General features: G+C 43.4%; 1 protein-coding gene across 2 annotated transcripts in view; it reads left to right on the top strand.

Annotated features, from left to right (window-relative positions):
* LOC110521343 (receptor-type tyrosine-protein phosphatase zeta) overlaps positions 1-20,303 on the top strand; it is a 94,333-nt gene that overhangs the window by 62,094 nt on the left and 11,936 nt on the right. The window contains exons 9-23 of one of the 2 annotated variants that reach the window (XM_021598842.2): positions 3,468-3,652; positions 4,137-4,263; positions 5,881-5,921; positions 6,095-6,695; positions 9,196-9,334; positions 14,268-14,359; positions 15,073-15,158; positions 16,289-16,309; positions 16,462-16,558; positions 16,645-16,727; positions 16,905-17,039; positions 17,187-17,321; positions 17,542-17,705; positions 18,053-18,188; positions 18,428-18,574. In XM_021598842.2, coding sequence (XP_021454517.2) covers positions 3,468-3,652; positions 4,137-4,263; positions 5,881-5,921; positions 6,095-6,695; positions 9,196-9,334; positions 14,268-14,359; positions 15,073-15,158; positions 16,289-16,309; positions 16,462-16,558; positions 16,645-16,727; positions 16,905-17,039; positions 17,187-17,321; positions 17,542-17,705; positions 18,053-18,188; positions 18,428-18,574 — 2,189 coding nt within the window. The remainder of the gene's footprint in view (positions 1-3,467; positions 3,653-4,136; positions 4,264-5,880; positions 5,922-6,094; positions 6,696-9,195; positions 9,335-14,267; positions 14,360-15,072; positions 15,159-16,288; positions 16,310-16,461; positions 16,559-16,644; positions 16,728-16,904; positions 17,040-17,186; positions 17,322-17,541; positions 17,706-18,052; positions 18,189-18,427; positions 18,575-20,303) is intronic. The other variant, XM_021598843.2, reaches the window with a different exon arrangement.

Raw genomic sequence — 20,303 nt, 5'->3', positions numbered from 1 at the left:
CCACTACGTACCTGTCTGTCTGTCAGAGGCGGTCCTCACTCCCAGTATGTACCTGTCTGTCTGTCAGAGGAGGTCCTCACTCCCAGTACATACCTGTCTGTCTGTCTGTCTGTCTGTCAGAGGAGGTCCTCACTCCCAGTACATACCTGTCTGTCTGTCTGTCAGAGGAGGTCCTCACCCCCACTACGTACCTGTCTGTCTGTCAGAGGCGGTCCTCACTCCCAGTATGTACCTGTCAGTCTGTCAGAGGAGGTCCTCACTCCCAGTATGTACCTGTCTGTCTGTCTGTCAGAGGAGGTCCTCACTCCCAGTATGTACATTTGAAGTCGGGAAGTTTACATATACTTAGGTTGGAGTCATTCAAACTTGTTTTTCAACCACTCCACACATTTCTTGTTAACAAACTATAGTTTTGCCAAGTCGGTTGTCTACTTTGTGCATGACACAAGTAATTTTTCCAATAATTGTTTACAGACAGATTATTTCACTTATAGTTCACTGTATCACAATTCCAGAAGTTTACATACACTACGTTAACTGTGCCTTTAAACAACTTGGAAAATTCCAGAAAATTATGTCATGGCTTTATAAGCTTCTGATAGGCTAATGGACATCATTTGAGTCAATTGGAGGTGCACATGTGGATATATTACAAGGCCTACCTTCAAAATCAGTGCCTCTTTGCTTGACATCATGGGAAAATCAAAAGAAATCAGCCAAGACCTCAGAAAACAAATTGTAGACCTCCACAAGTCTGGTTCATCTTTGGAAGCAATTTTCAAACACTTGAAGGTACCACCTTCATCTGTACAAACAATAGTATGCAAGTATAAACACCATGGGACCACACAGCCGTCATACCACTCAGGAAGGAGACTCGTTCTGTCTCCTAGAGATAAATGTACTTTGGTGCGAAAAGTGCAAATCAATCCCAGAACAACAGCAAAGGACCTTGTGAAGATGCTGGAGGAAACAGGTACAAAAGTATCTATATCCACAGTAAAACAAGTCCTGTATTGACATAACCCGAAAGGCCGCACAGCAAGGAAGAAGCCACTGCTCCAAAACCACCATAAAAAAAAGCCAGACTGCGGTTTGCAGCTGCACAAGGGAACATAGATCGTACTTTTTGGAGGAATGTCCTCTGGTCTGATGAAACAAAAGTAGAACTGTTTGGCCATGATGACCATTGTTGTGTTTGGAGGAAAAAGGGGGAGGCTTGCAAGCCGAAGAACATCATCCCAACCGTGAAGCACAAGGGTGGCAGCATTAGGTTGTGGGGGTGCTTTGCTGCAGGAGAGACTGGTGCACTTCACAAAATATATGGCATCACGAGGGAGGAAAATTATGTGGATATATTGAAGCAACATCTCAAGACATCAGTCAGGAAGTTAAAGCTTGGTCGCAAATGGGTCTCCGAATGGACAATGACCCCAAGCATACTTCCAAAGTTGTCAAAATGGCTTAAGGACGACAAAGTCAAGGTATTGGAGTGGCCATGGAGTGGCCTGACCTCAATCCTATAGAACATTTGTGGGCAGAACTGAAGAAGCGTGTGTGAGCAAGGAGGCCTACAAACCTGACTCAGTTACACCAGCTCTCCTATCCAGAGCGAGTTACAGTTAGTGTGTGAATCTTAAGATAGCTATGGGGCAACCACATTTCACAGTCATAGTAAGTATATTTTTTCCTCAAAGTAGCAAAGTCGGAGATAGTAAGAGGGAAAATCGTAAAGTAGATTGGTCCTAGCAAAAATATGACTCTTGTCACTCCTGGAGATATCATGAGTTCTCTAGCTACAGAATGAATCTCTTGTATCCACTCCTGGTTCTTGGTACTAACACCCGATTCAACTAATCATGGTCTTGATGATGTATGTCTCTGTGCCCAGTATGAAGGAAGTTAGAGGTAGTTTTGCGAGCCAATGCTCACTAGCATTAGCGCAATGACTGGAAATCTATGGGCATCTGCAAGCATGCCTACATTTTCATCGAATATTAAAATCTGAACAGCAAATAGCAACACACCAATATCAAATGTCCAAAATATATTTGATGACACTGTTGGTGGCCTATTAAAATGTCATAGGAGGCAAGCACTGGTAACCCAACTGTGAACCTGCCTGCCTGTCACCACTACCGTGCCCTATTTTGGGCGTCCCTTACCCTACTAAAGAAGTGATTGCAGTAGTTTGGTGTGTGTTTTCAACATAATCAGGACTTTAACTAGCACATGGATGCTGGAAGCCTGGCAGGCATTAATATTCAGACAGCATGTTTGTGTGCCTCCTTAATCATACCCAGACTCTCACGCGCTGGCTTTACAAGTAGGCCGTCATTGTAAATAAGAACACATTGTTAACTGACTTACCTAGTTAAATAAAGGTTAAATAAATTCTAACCTTAAAGGGAGAATGTAATTGTTGTGGATGCTTAGGCACCAGGCTAATATGCTAAGCCAGGGACAGACCCTCTCTCTCTCTGTCTCTCACTACTTAATGTGTCATGTCTGCGTTGATAATAGTCTCTGTTTTTTTTAGACCAGGTAGTTGCTAGGTTACCTGCTCAGAGTCTGTGGCTGCCTCCTCACTTTCACAGAGGACTTTTCAAACGTCTTTGAAAAATGGATAGAGTGCATTGAATATGATATAATGTACATGAATAGGTGTGAAATGTATCTTGCTTCCCTGTTGTATTTCGACATACCATTTGTTTACCAGAGTGAGATGCTTTTCACAACAAAATAGAAATGGCAATTATTTTTGTGCTTTTGTTGTGATTTGCTTTGCGAGTAGTTAGGAAAAGACTCTGTTGTTCCTTTGCTTTTCTCTTGTGTTGAACATGGGGTTTGTACAACTGTAAGTCTCCCTTTCTGAAATCCCTCACCATCATTAAAAACATGAAATAAATCTATTCACCCCTCCACCAACCCCCCTGGGCCGAGGATGAATCCGTAGGTAAACTGAAGTGCAGATTTTAGCATAGATCATGTAGGAAATGTGTCAACGGTTTAGTCATTGTACCTGGCCATTGTCTCAGGTCTCATTTCGATTGACTTTAATCTCTCCCTACTCCCGTAATCTGTATTAATTCCAGGGTCTCAATGTGTCTGTGATCTGCGTTAGTACTGGAGCGCTAATCTGTGATGGGACCAATTAGGAAGGACAAACACCCAGTTGAGGCTGATTCTCTTATATTTGATTCTTAGTAATCTATATTAATTCTAATATATATTTTTTTTTTCTCTTGTCTCTCTCTCTCCCTTTCTCGCTGTCTCTCTCCCTCTCTATTTCTCTCTCTCCCTTTCTCTCTGTCTCTCTCCCTCTCTATTTCGCTCTCTCCCTTTCTCTCTGTCTCTCTCCCTCTCTATTTCTCTCTCTCCCTTTCTCTCTGTCTCTCTCCCTCTCTATTTCTCTCTCTCTGTCTCTCTCCCTCTCTATTTCTCTCTCTCCCTTCTTTCTTTGTCAGTCTGTAGTTCAGAGCCGGAGAATGTGCAGGCTGACCCCCATAACCTGACCAGCCTGCTGGTGATGTGGGAGCGGCCGAGGGCGGTGTACGACGCCGGGATAGAGAAGTACTCAGTCACCTACAGGCTGGCCCAAGGAGAGGACTCTGCAACCTTCCAGTACCTGACTGACGGAGACCAGGATGTGGTGAGCATCCTTTATGAAGTGGTGGTGGTGGACTAACACACACAGATGACCAAACCCGGTCAATCACATTTCAGAAGGTTTGCAGGAATTAATAAATTAATGAAGGAGTGAATGAAGAAACAAATTAATAAACTAAAGAACCATAGTGTGATTGAATGCAAGAGCAGATGCTATAACCACCTCCACCACCACCACCTTCACCTCCTCCTCCTCCACCACCACCACCACCTTCTCCACCACCATCACCATCTCCTCTACCTTCACCACCACAACCTCCTCCTCCACCACCATCTTCACTTCTTCCACCACCACCTTCACCTCCACCACCTTCTCCACCACCACCACCTTCTCCACCACCATCACCATCTCCTCTACCTTCACCACCACAACCTTCACCACCTCCTCCTCCTCCACCAACACCACCACCTTCTCCACCACCATGACCCTAAATCCCCTGTACTCACTTCTCCCTGTTGTTCCCCAGGGGGCCATGCTGCAGGACCTGATAGCCAATACTAGCTATGTGGTGCAGGTGGTGGCCGTGTGCACCAACGGTCTGTACGGTCACATGAGCGAGCAGCTGTCCGTCGACATGCCCTTCGAAGACCCCGGTAAGACTGACGACCGCGACCGCAAATACCTCTACACAGACCGTACGTAGCATTCTGATTACATGAAGAGTAGTGACCAAACCTAGATGGTTGACCATTTGCAAACCAGTTCCCTTTATTGTGTCTCTTTAATGGTAGTCAGTCAGTTTGCAATTAATATGCTGTGAAGGCTTCTCAGATAGACTTATTAACTAGGCATTAATGGATTGTGTTGAGGAATTCAGAGGAAGTAAAGATATAGTTCTATCGTGGTTTCTGATATTCTGATTGGTGTCCACACCTTTTACATATGTCACACCTACCAAACTGTAACAGGTTTCCAGAGACACTTCTGTTTCCCAGCACATCATGAACCCTGTATGACATCCACTCTCTGTCTTCTTTCTGTCCAGTCCTGTTCATTTTAACATACACCAGTTCCTCTATGTTCTACTGCTGTTTCTAGTGTGTTCTGGCTCTGGGTGAAAGCTGTTTATTTTTCATGTCCTCTTCTGTCTATGTACTTACTTAAAATGTGCTTTTCTATATTTCTAAGGCGAGGAATATCCCCCTCAATCTGTTTGGTTGAGGTCAAAGGTTATTCCATGTGTCCTATGTCACACAAACGACAAAACATTTTGAAATGGCACCATTTCCTCCGGTCACAGTGAGAGAATGTTTGCTTATGGGCAGCATTTGTCATTTGTATGAAATGATGGGAACTCTGTATCTGCTGAAGTTGATAATAAACTAATTTATTGTTGCTAAAAATCCTCTGCATCATATTTCAATGTGCATTCATTCAACACTCATCCAAATGACTTGATACAATTGTGTGACCGAATGCACTGTGACAGTTGTGGTGACAAAACAACTCCTTTGTGAGGTCTGGTTGTGCACTCATTCATTCATTCCTTCCTTTTCCACTTAACTCTTTATAAACCCACCTCCTGCTTCCCAAACCCATTCTGATCAGGCCTGAGGCCTCCATATGTAATTTAGCCCAAGCCAGGTAAGAGGGGGTGTGTGTGTGTGTGTGTGTGTGTGTGTGTGTGTGTGTGTGTGTGTGTGTGTGTGTGTGTGTGTGTGTGTGTGTGTGTGTGTGTGTGTGTGTGCGCATGAGTTTTCGCTTCATATACTGTGGACCCATTGAAAGATGTGACCTTAGTGGATATCAAGCCTCTTCAGTTTTTCATCAGAATGGTTTTCACGTATTGGCTCACAATGTTTGTATGTGTGTTTTTGGCAGATACTTTATAGATATTTTCTCTGTCACATTTTGATGTACGTTTCAAGTAAAGTGCTTGTCTGTTACAACGTCGTTGGGTTTGTCAATGGGACCAATATCTTAGATTATAATGCCATTGTTAATAATTGTCAAAGTTGTAACTAAATTGAAGAAAAACAAATCACACATAACAATGTCTAGGCTGTTTTCTTCGATTGCCACACTGTCTTTGATATTCGTATGAACATGTTTACAGATGTACGATCTTAATTGATCACCCTGCTCAAATTAAGATCCTACATCTGTACAGTAATCTATTTTCAGCGTCCTTTGCTCGTAGGGAAGGTACATTATTAAGTACGAAATCCCACGACTCGGTCTCTAACGCTATCATCTGTGATTCTTTTCAGAGGTAACACCTTATCCAGATTCTACTGAATTTGAAGGGGAAGTAAGTATAATATTGCATAAATGTAGCTTATTTCATAATGCAATGTGATAACACTGTCAGTAGCGTACTGCAAGAAAAGCATTCATTTAAACGTAGGATATAGTACGAGGAGCAGTGTCTCATGACAAGACTTCAGTATTTTCCCATGCACTCTGAATGTATTTCCCCACCAGGAGGACTATGGACCCTGGGCTAAACCAGGTGAAGAACTGGACAATAACATGGACTGGACAACCCAAAGCACTACGAGAACCAGGCCCACTTCAACCACTGCCCCACCCAGCCTCCCCTTGCCTGCTATCAGAACCACCACCCCATTTGTCCAGAGGAGAACCCCCACACCAGGCACTCCATCCAGGACCACTCAACCCAACCGAGCACAGACTTCCACAGAGCAGAGTGAGAGGTATCGTAGTACAACCAGAGCACCAGCAGAGGGTGCCGTCTCAGCAGGCAGCAGAGGCAGGGGAAGAACCCAGAAGTATACCACTACAGTGACCACTCCGCAATCACGCACTGATGTCATCAACACTTCATCAACCAAGACCGAGAAGGGCAGAGGGGTGGCGTATCCTGTGACCGTCCCAAGCGGAAAAGGCAGCAGTGTTTCCATGGCCACCCCGCTCCCGGAAAGCCGGACCGTGGCCACTTCCGCCTCCTCCCTCTCTCAGGGAGAACCACCATGGCCTACAAGTCCCAGCATGCCCTTGTTTTCATCCACTGCCTCCTCTTTCGCCGGGGCACTCTTGCAGACCACGCAGCCGGTGTTCAACGGTGAGCCACTCCCCTCCACCCTCCCTGTGTGTGACACGTCGACCCCTGGCAACCCCAACTCCACCCCTAACAACGACCCCACCGCCTGCCTGCATGCCCCTCTCCCGTTTAGACCCCTGTCGTCTGTGACCCCTCCTGCTCTGGACTCCCTGCATGCAGCTACAGCACTGTTGTCTAGTGGTGACTCGTACCTCACAACCTCCCCCACCCTGTCTCTCCTCCTTCACCCCTCACATGGTTGGGAGACAGTCGTCTCTCATGGTTTTGGTGATGATGATAGTGGTGATGGTGATATGTTGTCTGGTTCTTCGTCTCTGGCCTCAGGTGACCCACCAATGTTTAGTGACACTCACCCCCTTCAAACCTTACCTGACTCCCCCACTGAGCTAGCCTTCAGACCTCTCCCTGCAACCTCTCTCTCCCTGCAGCCTTCTCTTCTCCTCTCTAGTGACTTCTCTCTGTTCGGGGCCACCCCTGGCCTTACTGGCTCCGTATCTGGTGGGCTGGGGGACTCTAGTTACACTACAGGCCGTGTAGTAGAGTCTTGTCTGGTGGGTGTCGTCGTCGGTGGTGGTGGTGATGTTGGATTCACGGTAGCTAGCGATGGCGTGGAGTCGTTGTGTACCTGCTCTCTGGATGGCTTCTTGTCCTCCTGGTTGCATGCCTCTCCTCACCTCCCCCTGCCCACGTCTGACTGGGGGACGGCTAGCCTAGCGCTCTATTCCTCCGGTAGCGATCTAGACCATCTCCTCCATTCATCTCTGGGAGGCTCCCCCAACCCATCTGGAGGTCAGCCTCTCTTCTCTTCCTTCTCCTCTCCCCCTGTTCCTCCTCATCCTCCTCTCTCAGGATTCCATAGTGACCTGCTCGTTTCTGTTACAGCCACACCGTCCGGCTCCAAGGACTACTGGGTCTCGGCCCTCCGAACCTCGGCCCCCTCCTCTTCCTACTCGGCCTCCCCCCTCACTCCCACCCTCCCCCCTGAACTGCAGACGGTAGACAGTAGTGCCTCTGGCTCGACCCTGTTTGGAGAAGCACAGAAGGAGCTAGATGAGGAGTGGGACAGGGTTCAGAGTTCAGCCTCGGGGGAGGGCGCGCTCCCTTACAACCTCACCTTTACCCCCTCACTCACCTCTGAAGCCGCCGCCACTCCCAACATCGACACAGAAGAACTCTCCTCATCGTTCTACTTTGAGAGCGAGAACGGCAGTGCCGTCACCAACGATACAGCGGGCAGCACGGCAACAGTATCTGGGGTGACTGCGGCGGCGCCCTGGTCGCTAGGTGGGGAGGTAGAGAGTGGCTCGGGGCAGGGCGAGAGCCTGTACGACAACGAGACGTCATCAGACTTCACTATCACCGAGCGCACAGAGAGAGACTCTGAGGAGGAGGAGCCAGTTGCAGGTAAAGAACCATCCACCAGGGGGCAACATCTCCCCGTACATCAAGGCAAGGCACAGTGCTGGCACTGTCGGATTGGGGAAAACTACAGCTCCGATGATGCCAATGGAACAGGAAATACTCTGGGATTTAGGAGACACATCACCTAACACACCACCTTTCTGTGACAACTAAACTCCTGTGTGTGTATTCACCGTCATGGCCTTTCTGCTTTCTATAACATTTTCATGATCAAGTCCACAGTCATCATCATTTCAGTGTTCTTTGTTACGTGTTTTGTGTTATATTCGTTAACATTAACATGCACATGCCTTTGTCTCAATTGTGTATTGTAACATCACGTGAAGAACTCCATTGGTTATAGCACTTCATCTCCAGCAGAGGGCAGCAGATCTCTTCCTAATCCCAAATCGCACCCAAATGTTTTTTTGCCTTAGCAGACCACTTATGGTCTAATGTCCCTTTATACAGTCAATGTAATTGACAAATCATTGAGACAGTCTCAGGGCCCCTCGCAAATCTTTTGTGATGTGTAACCTTGAAAATCCTTTATAATATCCCATATATCTGTCCACATCCAGACCGTAGACAAGAAAACAAATTCATAGAATGTCCATCTGCATTCAAGCCTTGGCAATAGAAGCACAGTTTTGCCAATAGGCTTTTTTGGTCTCCGCTCATTAAGAGTCCCATAGATTTAAGCCATTGTGTGCATCAAGCATTGAGCCATTGTCATGAACTAACCTGTAGTGCACTTTAACTTTGTGAAAGCATTCGTGTTCACTTTCATCCGTATGTATCATTGTCGCAATTGTATATGGGTTAGAGAAGTAGCAATAGGTTTAGATTTGTTAGCTGAATGGGTATGAAGATGTTAAAGCGAAGGTCTACTGTAGCGTTTAAAATGTAAATGAACAAGGTTCCGTAGTTCAAGGAGGAGCTCTGTGTTAGAACTGGAAGGTACATTGGATGAGTATGTGGATTGATTTACTGTTGACGTGTTTGCCAGTCAATGTGTTGTAGTTGAATGAGTGAATGCCACGTTTTCTGAGTTGTGTTGTGTGTCTCGTCTGTTCTTCCCTCTTCCCACCACTTACAGAGGCCAGTAACAGCAGCCATGAGTCCAGGGTGGGTCTGGCCAGGGAGAGAGAGAGGAGGGCCATGGTCCCTCTGGCAGTGATCTCCACCCTCACCTTCCTGGGACTGATCGTCCTGGTGGGAATCCTCATCTACTGGAGGTAAGAGGGAGGAGAAGGCGGTGGATATGGAGGAAGAAGATGGAGTTTGGAGGATGAGGAGATGGATATGGAGGAAGAAGTGAAGGAGGTGGAGAAGGTAGAGGAGGAAGATAATATCCATATGATGATTGTTATAGATCCATAATGATGATTATTATAGATCCATAATGATGATTGTTATATAATCCATAATGATGATTGTTATAGATCCATAATGATGATTATTATAGATCCATAATGATGATTATTATAGATCCATAATGATGATTATTATAGATCCATAATGATGATTGTTATAGATCCATAATGATGATTGTTATAGATCCATAATGATGATTGTTATAGATCCATAATGATGATTATTATAGATCCATAATGATGATTGTTATAGATCCATAATGATGATTGTTATAGATCCATAATGATGATTATTATAGATCCATAATGATGATTGTTATAGATCCATAATGATGATTATTATAGATCCATAATGATGATTATTATAGATCCATAATGATGATTGTTATAGATCCATAATGAGGATTGTTATATAATCCATAATGATGATTGTTATAGATCCATAATGATGATTGTTATAGATCCATAATGATGATTATTATAGATCCATAATGATGATTGTTATAGATCCATATGATGATTGTTATAGATCCATAATGATGATTATTATAGATCCATAATGATGATTATTATAGATCCATAAGGATGATTATTATAGATCCATAATGATGATTATTATAGATCCATAATGATGATTGTTATAGATCCATAATAATGATTGTTATAGATCCATAAGGATGATTATTATAGATCCATAATGATGATTATTATAGATCCATAATGATGATTGTTATAGATCCATATGATGATTGTTATAGATCCATAATGATGATTGTTATAGATCCATAATGATGATTATTATAGATCCATAATGATTATTATAGATCCATAATGATGATTGTTATAGATCCATAATGATGATTGTTATAGATCCATAATGATGATTATTATAGATCCATAATGATGATTATTATAGATCCATAATGATGATTGTTATAGATCCATAATGATGATTGTTATAGATCCATAATGATGATTGTTATAGATCCATAATGATGATTGTTATAGATCCAAAATGATGATTATTATAGATCCATAATGATGATTATTATAGATCCATAATGATGATTGTTATAGATCCATAATGATGATTGTTATAGATCCAAAATGATGATTATTATAGATCCATAATGATGATTGTTATAGATCCATAATGATGATTGTTATAGATCCATAATGATGATTGTTATAGATCCATAATGATGATTGTTATAGATCCAAAATGATGATTATTATAGATCCATAATGATGATTATTATAGATACATAATGATGATTGTTATAGATCCATAATGATGATTGTTATAGATCCATAATGATGATTGTTATAGATCCAAAATGATGATTATTATAGATCCATAATGATGATTGTTATAGATCCATAATGATGATTGTTATAGATCCATAATGATGATTATTATAGATCCATAATGATGATTGTTATAGATCCATATGATGATTGTTATAGATCCATAATGATGATTGTTATAGATCCATAATGATGATTGTTATAGATCCATAATGATGATTATTATAGATCCATAATGATGATTGTTATAGATCCATAATGATGATTGTTATAGATCCATAATGATGATTGTTATAGATCCATATGATGATTGTTATAGATCCATAATGATGATTGTTATAGATCCATAATGATGATTGTTATAGATCCATAATGATGATTGTTATAGATCCATATGATGATTGTTATAGATCCATAATGATGATTGTTATAGATCCATAATGATGATTGTTATAGATCCATATGATGATTGTTATAGATCCATAATGATGATTGTTATAGATCCATAATGATGATTGTTATAGATCCATATGATGATTGTTATAGATCCATAATGATGATTGTTATAGATCCATAATGATGATTGTTATAGATCCATATGATGATTGTTATAGATCCATAATGATGATTGTTATAGATCCATATGATGATTGTTATAGATCCATAATGATGATTGTTATATAATCCATAATGATGATTGTTACAGATCCATAATGATGATTGTTATATAATCCATAATGATGATTGTTATAGATCCATAATGATGATTGTTATAGATCCATAATGATGATTGTTATAGATCCATAATGATGATTATTATAGATCCATAATGATGATTATTATAGATCCATAATGATGATTGTTATAGATCCATAATGATGATTATTATAGATCCATAATGATGATTGTTATAGATCCATAATGATGATTATTATAGATCCATAATGATGATTGTTATAGATCCATAATGATGATTGTTATAGATCCATAATGATGATTATTATAGATCCATAATGATGATTGTTATAGATCCATAATGATGATGATTAGTATTATGGTGATGATGTTGAGAAATCCTCTCCCATCGATTCCCCCTGAACCCATCCATCATCTGTTTAACCTGACAGCTAAGCTACATGAACAACAGCTTTCTTTCTGCATTGATAGGCTCCACACACATACTGACACCATTAAGCCTTCTGCCTCCCTGTGGGACAGCTGTGTGGAACTGCCGCAGGGCTGATACCTGTCATATTGTTATTCATCTGTCTCAGAGGAGTGGGTCTGTTTTGTCCCCAGACACGGGGCACTGCCGCCCCAGACATCAGGGGGCACGGGTGGAGCGAGGCGGGGGGTGGCAGAGGGGGAGCGAGGTTGACCTTAAGAACCACATATTTGTCTGTCTCACTGTGAGACCTAATCTCCTCTGACATGGGCCCAATTTCTTTCTCACTCTCACACACTTCCCCATGACACATCCAATATCTTCAACATGGCTTCGGTTTGAGGTCTGGGTTTTCACATTTAGCTTTGATGTGTCTGGGTAGATTCACTTACACATAGGTGCCATCATTCAGAGTTGCCCGTCTCTAGTTATAAACACATTATGCCCATACTGTGAGATCATAGAAAAATACAACTTTTCACTGTGGTGGCAAACTGACCGGTTGGACAGTTAAATAACCAACTTCGGCAATCCGATCAAGGACACTTTGTCAGAAATGTAAACACTTAAGCCGCATAAGACTGTACATTTCTCATCCACTGGGCTGGAGACGTGACATATTGTTCATGTTTTCTGCCCTGTTATTGTATTTCATTTTAAATCTGTAATAATCTTGGTGCCGATGAGGGATTAAAGCTAAGAGATGTGCCTCACTCAGAGTGTAGAGCGTTGAGCTTGGGGCTCGGGGTCATACAGTGGTTAGGGAACAGGGCCTCGGGTGGGGTAGGAGGGGGGAACAGGCAGGGCCTCGGGTGGGGTAGGAGGGGGAACAGGCAGGGCCTCGGGTGGGGTAGGAGGGGGAACAGGCAGGGCCTCGGGTGGGGTAGGAGGGGGAACAGGCAGGGCCTCGGGTGGGGTAGGAGGGGGAACAGGCAGGGCCTCGGGTGGGGTAGGGGGGGGGGACAGGGCCTCGGGTGGGGTAGGAGGGGGAACAGGCAGGGCCTCGGGTGGGTTAGGGGGGGGGGAACAGGCAGGCCTCGGGTGGGTTAGGGGGGGGAACAGGCAGGCCTCGGGTGGGTTAGGGGGGGGGGAACAGGCAGGCCTCGGGTGGGTTAGGGGGGGGAACAGGCAGGCCTCGGGTGGGTTAGGGGGGGGAACAGGCAGGCCTCGGGCGGGTTAGGGGGGGGAACAGGCAGGGCCTCGGGCGGGGTAGGAGGGGGAACAGGCAGGGCCTCGGGTGGGTTAGGGGGGGGAACAGGCAGGCCTCGGGTGGGTTAGGGGGGGGAACAGGCAGGCCTCGGGTGGGTTAGGGGGGGGAACAGGCAGGCCTCGGGTGGGTTAGGGGGGGGAACAGGCAGGCCTCGGGTGGGTTAGGGGGGGGAACAGGCAGGCCTCGGGTGGGTTAGGGGGTGGGAACAGGCAGGCCTCGGGTGGGTTAGGGGGGGGAACAGGCAGGCCTCGGGTGGGGTAGGAGGGGGAACAGGCAGGGCCTCGGGTGGGGTAGGAGGGGGAACAGGGCATCTGGTGGGGTAGGTAGGAAGAACGGGGGCTCGGGTGGGGTAGGAGAGGGGAAAGCGCCTGCGCCTCATTATGTCCGACATGAAGGCTTTCGTGTCAGCGTCTTGTAAAATGAGTGGCGTGAGGCTGAAATGCTGTAATCTCCTCTGTGTCGCGTCCTTGCTCGTCCTCCGGTGACACAGTGCTCATTTGGCCACCCCACAGCTGGGCATTTGGGGTTAGCAAAGTGGAGATGTCTTTTAGAAACGCACACATGTAATCTACCGGGGACATCTCTCTGCTGTTTTTTTTACGTCCAGAGTAATCTGTGTGGTGATGTCCATTTTTGGTTAGCCGGGCGCAGGTTCATCAGAAAGACATGCAGTGGTGATCCTGTTAAAAACCTGTTCCGGATTAGAAGGAACATCTTTTTTTCCTGTGTTGAGGACAGATTACCATGTTCTCCAACATCGGTGGTTGGCTTTTTATCTTCAAAAACGACAACAGCAGCATTTTTAGGCCTGCTGTATTTTTTTATGTCTTAAAAATATATCTACAGTTGTTGTATTACATTTACATAAGCATTACTCCAATATTATTCTTGTTTTTGTCACACAGAATTTAACACATTTTTCACCAAATGAGAACAATGCGTACAAATCCCTCATTTGTGATAAATTAGATGGAAAAAGCAACATTTTTTGTACCAAAAGTATAATAGCATTGGCAATATGTCACAAAGACAGAAGAAACTGGCAACACCTGCAGTTATACAAGAGTGTTGTTGATTAACTTGTATCATCCATCGTACATTTGTTTCCACAGGAAGTGTTTCCAGATTGCCCATTTCTACATAGAGGACAACACATCCCCCAGAGTCATATCTGTTTCACCCACATCCATGCGTACAGATACAGGTAACCATTCTATGAGACAAAGGGCTCTATTTAATCAGATCCGCTTTATCCGACATCCGCATAGCAGTTGTTTTGGCGGTGTCGGAGGAGGAACTGAGTTAGAACTCCTGGCATTATACCTAAAGTGGACATTGCCATTGTCAAGTTGGAACACTGGAATGTGAAATGGAATCTACACCTCCATTAGGATGATAGAAACCCTTATTATTTAGTTGAATGAAGTTCAATTTGAGCATAATTACTTCTATATAGCATACACTTTCTCCTTCTGAACTTCTAACATGAGTGGGACGGGTGATCAAGAGCAGCTGCTCACCTATTTGTCAGCTCCAACGCAGCTACACCTCCGACACCACGAAAACATCAGCTATGTGGGTGTTGGCTATCGCCGGTTAACGCTTGATCTGATTGAATCTAGGTCGTACACACTTTCACACACACACACAGACACACACACACACACACGCACGCACACCTTTTCCATGGGATCAACTAGAATTCAGTAGAGTTGGCATAAGATAAGTGTTAACAAGCACAGAGACATATGGACAGGTGTTCTTTCCATCTGTCCACCATCTTCACCAAGCTTAGCTCTTTCATTAACACTCACTTACTCAACATCTGCTTCTGCCAGAGTAGGAAGTTTCAAACTTTTGTTCTGATAAAATACTTTTGTGGATGATATCAATAAAACCCTTTCTCTCTGCCTTTAGATAAACAAGAAGCCCTTCCAGTGAAGCAGTTTGTCAAGCATGTGACAGAGCTCCACCACACCAATGCATTCTCCAGAGAGTTTGAGGTGTGCTGTCAAATTCTTCTTCAATTCCCTCACAGGATATGGTTTATGACAGAAATTTGTAATAGTATTATTAGTATTAATTGGCAGCATGTTTTAATTTAGCTTTTCTGTATGTAGCCTTCTTGTAAAACTGTTATGTGTCATTTGCGATGTTACACGGCGGCTGTTATTATTTTAAGGTAAGCATGCAGAAGACCTGTGGGAGGCTTTGCACTGTGATGGCCATTCAAACTCACACTCTCTCTCTGTCTCATGCTACATGATATTGTATGTCTCGGGCCCAGATTCATCTGAGGAGTCATGTCTATTGTCCTTACCACTGAGACTTACAAATATATCACATTATACACCAGCAGCATACCACCCTGCATCCCACTGCTGGCTTGCCTCTGAAGCTAAGCAGAGTTGGTCCAGGTCGGTCCCTGGATGGGAAACCAGATACTGCTGGAAGTGGTGTTGACTGGCCAGTAGGAGGCACTTTTTCCTCTGATGGAAAAAATAATATCCTAATGCCCCAGGGCAGTGATTGGGGACATTGCACAGTGTAGGGTGCTGTCTTTCAGATGGGACGTTAAACTGGTGTCCTGACTCTCTGTGGTCACTAAAGAACCCATGGCACTTATATGAGTAGGGGTGTTAACCCAGTTGTCCTGGCTAAATTCCCAATCTGGCCCTCATACAACCTAATCATCCCCAGCTTCCAATAGGCTCATTCATCCCCCTCCTCCCCCTGTAATTATTCCCCAGGTCGTTGCTGTAAATTAGAATGTGTTCTCAGTCAACTTACCTGGTAAAATAAGGGATCAATAAAATACACTATGCAGTGATTGCTCATGTTAAACTACATATTTACCATTGCTTACCATATAAATCCTAGCTTGGCATTTTATCAGTACTGTATAAATGCATACACGTGTAAATGTTGTCAATAACACAAACATAGGTTTGTAAGTCAAAGCTAAGGACATTAACATGGTACATGGACTGAATCCTGTTGATCGCATAAACAGTGTCTTGAAGTTGAGATTTGCCCATAAACTGTTTTCTTGTTATTTATTTGCACGTTTTTTTGCTAACCATGTGTCATGAAATTTCATTGCTGTGCTTTTTGCATTCCCCCTCCCCGTTAGATATTGAAAGAGTGTTATGAGGTAAGCTACGTCTCCCTTTTTCTTCTGAAGTAGTCACGTGTAGATGTTCGCCACATTTCCAGCTGCCCATGTTGACGTTTTTGTTGTGCATGATGACACATTTTAGTTTGACTGCGTAGTAAAAGGATGTAAGGTCATGTGTTTTCTTTTAGGAGGTGCAGGCGTGCCCGGTGGACCTGGGTATCACCACAGACGGCTCCAACCATCCAGACAACAAGAACAAGAACCGATACGTTAATATCCTGGCCTGTTAGTCAAACATGCACCTTCAAACACATGTACACACACATACATTCTTGAATGCACCCAGCTTATCTTTCCTCCTCTACTCCTAGATGACCACAGCCGAGTAAGACTCTCAACCCAGGCTGACAAAGATGGGAAGAGTGGAGATTACATTAACGCAAACTACGTTGACGTAAGCAATTCTCTTGCATTTGTCTGTGCACAATAGCAGAAAAGGAACTTTAAGTAAGCATTTCACAAGTGACAAATACAATTTGATTTGATATGAGGGCAAATGTCTTGTTGATGTATCAGTAGCTAATCTGTTGTTCACGCTTTCCCTCCCTCCCTCTCTCCCTACCCTCCACAGGGTTTCAACAAGTCCAGGGCCTACATCGCAGCCCAGGGCCCTCTCAAGTCCAGCACCGAGGACTTCTGGAGGATGGTGTGGGAACAGAACGTGGGCGTCATCATCATGATTACCAACTTGGTAGAGAAGGGACGGGTGAGAAACCAGGGCCATTATAACTGCTTATACATGCTGTAAATGCTGAAGTGTTGTAATGCTTGAACATATTTAGTAATAGTTCACAAATAGTTTATTAATGTTTATTCATGAAATTATTCTAAAGTATTTGGTCATGTATGTCAGAGGAAGTGTGACCAGTACTGGCCCCTGGATAGCCAGGAAGAGTATGGTGGTTTCCTGGTGACGGTGAAGAGAAGTAAGGTTCTGGCCCACTACACCCAGAGAACCTTCACCCTCAGGAACACCAAGGTCAAAAAGGTCAGAGGTCACACTATTTACATCACATTTACCTCTCATTAATAGTTTAACCTCTACTTCCTCACTGTATCATCTACCTCGGTTGCACCTCCCCTCCAAGTTAGTTGAAGCGCTGCCTCATTACTACATTTATTATGGAACTACGAATCCCAAGTGTCACATTAACCATTTTGTGTCCCATCCTGCTTACCACTTCATGTTTCCTCCCACCAACCCCCAGGTTTCTCTGAAGGGGCGGATTAACGAGCGAACCGTGACCCAGTACCACTACACTCAGTGGCCGGACATGGGCGTGCCCGAGTACACTCTGCCCGTGCTCACCTTCGTCCAGAAGTCCTCCAAAGCCAGGACAGATGACATGGGGCCTATCGTCGTGCACTGCAGGTAGGAGGCCATAGATATAGAATGAACATGTATATATGCATAGATATGTAGAATGTATAGCACAGCTTTAAGATCAAGGCCATTTGTTTCAACTGAAATTCCATTTAAATTCAGTCAATAAAAATATGTATCTTCTTCTATACGTGAATGTTTCAATTCAGGAAGTACATTTACATTCCGACCCGCATAGAAATAGAATAGAATGGACATGGTCCTCCATTATATCACTTAACAGCCACTTTCACCTTGTCCAGCTGATAAGTTCAACATGGAATGTTATTTCATAATGAACTAAAGTACCAGGATTCAGAATATATTGTGAACGTCTCTTGTGTGTGTGTTTCCAGTGCAGGGGTTGGCAGGACTGGAACCTACATAGTGTTGGATAGCATGCTGAAGCAGATCAAAGAAGAGGGCACGGTCAACATCATGGGCTTCCTCAAACACATCCGCACACAGAGAAACTACCTGGTACAGACAGAGGTGAGTGCTCAGTCCAGATGGGCGGGGTTTGCACTTTTGGGTTGTGCTCCATCAAATGGAAAGCTCCATCAAATGCGTCTAAATCATTTGAAAGAATACTATTTGAACCCAGGTCTGATACCAACAAGAAAACAGTGGATCCACTACAGTAAGATTAGTTGTCCTGTCACCTTACCAGAACAGTACGAATGTCAACACCCAACTAAGGCTTTCAACCCCTACTTTCCCTGTGCATTCAGGAGCAGTATGTGTTCATCCACGATGCTCTAGTGGAGGCCATCTTGGGCAAGGAGACGGAGGTTCCCTCCAGTCGCATCCACAGCTACGTCAACGACCTCCTGACCCTAGGGCCCTCCGGAAGGACACAGCTAGAGAAACAGTTTAAGGTAAGGACATATGCTATTAACAAGTCATAGTGCTAGTATTTACATTTACTGTAGATTTACAATGGTAAACTTTCCATAAGAACTCCAGTAGGGCATAAAGGGCAGAACTAAAAGTAAAACGTACATTTGGAGAACAATAAGTCTATCGGTTGTCTTTCTTTGTCTTCTGAAAAGAGCAGGTACAACCACTGGCACATTTTTAAATAATAACAGTTAATAATAACAAAACCAGTTGATATTGCCAATCATTTTGCAGATTTTTTTTACACAGAAAATTAAATTACTAAGCAACAATGTAGACATACATTCTTCCAAACAAGCTATTGTCCAATGGATTGATGATCATATTATGAGCAATAAGATCTGCTCTTTTAGTCTACAAACGGTGTCGGTGGAGGAGGTGTTAAACCTATTGAAGTCATTACCTGATGGTAAATCTACAGGTTATGGTCTTATGGACAATGTTTTGCTTCGCTGTGCCGCTCCCCAGATTGCAGTTCCACTGAGATACATATTTAATTGTTCACTGGAAAAGGGGTTGTTTGCAAATGTATGGAAGCATGCAAAACTGTGTCCTATTCTGAAAGACTGCAAAGAACCCATTACTCCTGCCAATAGTCGACCAATTAGTCTACTCCCTACACTCAGTAAGATATTAGAGGGTATTATGAGTAGACTAGGTGTACTATTTTTAGATTTCAGTGCAGCATTTGATTTAGTGGATCATGAAATTATTTTGACAAAATTAATGCATTATGGTTTTAAGGAGGTAGCATTGAATTGGGTACAGTCTTATCTAACTGACAGGAAACAGTCCTCCTATATCAATGGTTCATTTTCTTCCCCTAATGTGTTAAACTGTGGAATACCGCAGGGCAGCTGCCTTGGGCCACTTCTCTACTTAATATACACCAACGACCTTCCCTATGCCTTGGTTGAAACTCAAGCTACTATATTTGCAGATGATACTACAATTTATGCAGCAAGACAATCGGTTCAACAGGTACAGCAAGCTTTGCAAGGAGATTTGGAGATTATCAGGAAATGGGTTTGCCAAAACAAACTTGCTTTAAACACCAAGAAAACCAAAGTTATGTTGGTCTGTTCAACTAGGAAAAGGCCAAAACAGCATGGGATACAATTAAGTATGGGAGGAGTACAAATTGAAGAAGTGGCAGAAACCAAACTATTGGGAGTGCAGCTAGACAACTGCTTATCATGGTCGTCTCAAATAACTAATCTATGTAAAAAAATATATATTAAAACAGCATGCATAATCAGAAGGATAGCTAAATATTTACCAGGGAAAATCCTTCAGCAAATAACACAGGCATTGGTTGAGAGTCAAGTGAACTATTGTTCGGTGGTCTGGGGAAATGCATCATCTAGTGAAGTTAGGAGGCTGCAGAATGCACAGAACAAAGCAGCAAGGATTGTTTTAAGGTGGAGATATGGTTCTTCTGTTGCAGTCATGCGCAGTGTTCTTGGTTGGTCATCAATCGACAAGATAATTGAAAAAAAACATGCTTATCTTATTTTATAATATACATCATTTAAAACGGCCAAGTTCTATTCACAATGGTATTCAGTTGGTAAGAGACAGACATTCCGTAAATACTAGGAATAGATTGTCCACCATCTATGCGTTATCCAGACAGAAAAAAAAATGGGCAAAAGAACATTTCGATTTAGAGCAATAAAGACATGGAATAAATTAACTGAGCAAACT

This window comes from Oncorhynchus mykiss, chromosome 30 (genome assembly GCF_013265735.2).
Source record: "Oncorhynchus mykiss isolate Arlee chromosome 30, USDA_OmykA_1.1, whole genome shotgun sequence".
In the NCBI taxonomy this organism is placed as follows: Eukaryota; Metazoa; Chordata; class Actinopteri; order Salmoniformes; family Salmonidae; genus Oncorhynchus; species Oncorhynchus mykiss.
Note: the sequence above shows the minus strand (reverse complement) of the source record. Positions and strands in the feature narration are given on the sequence as shown.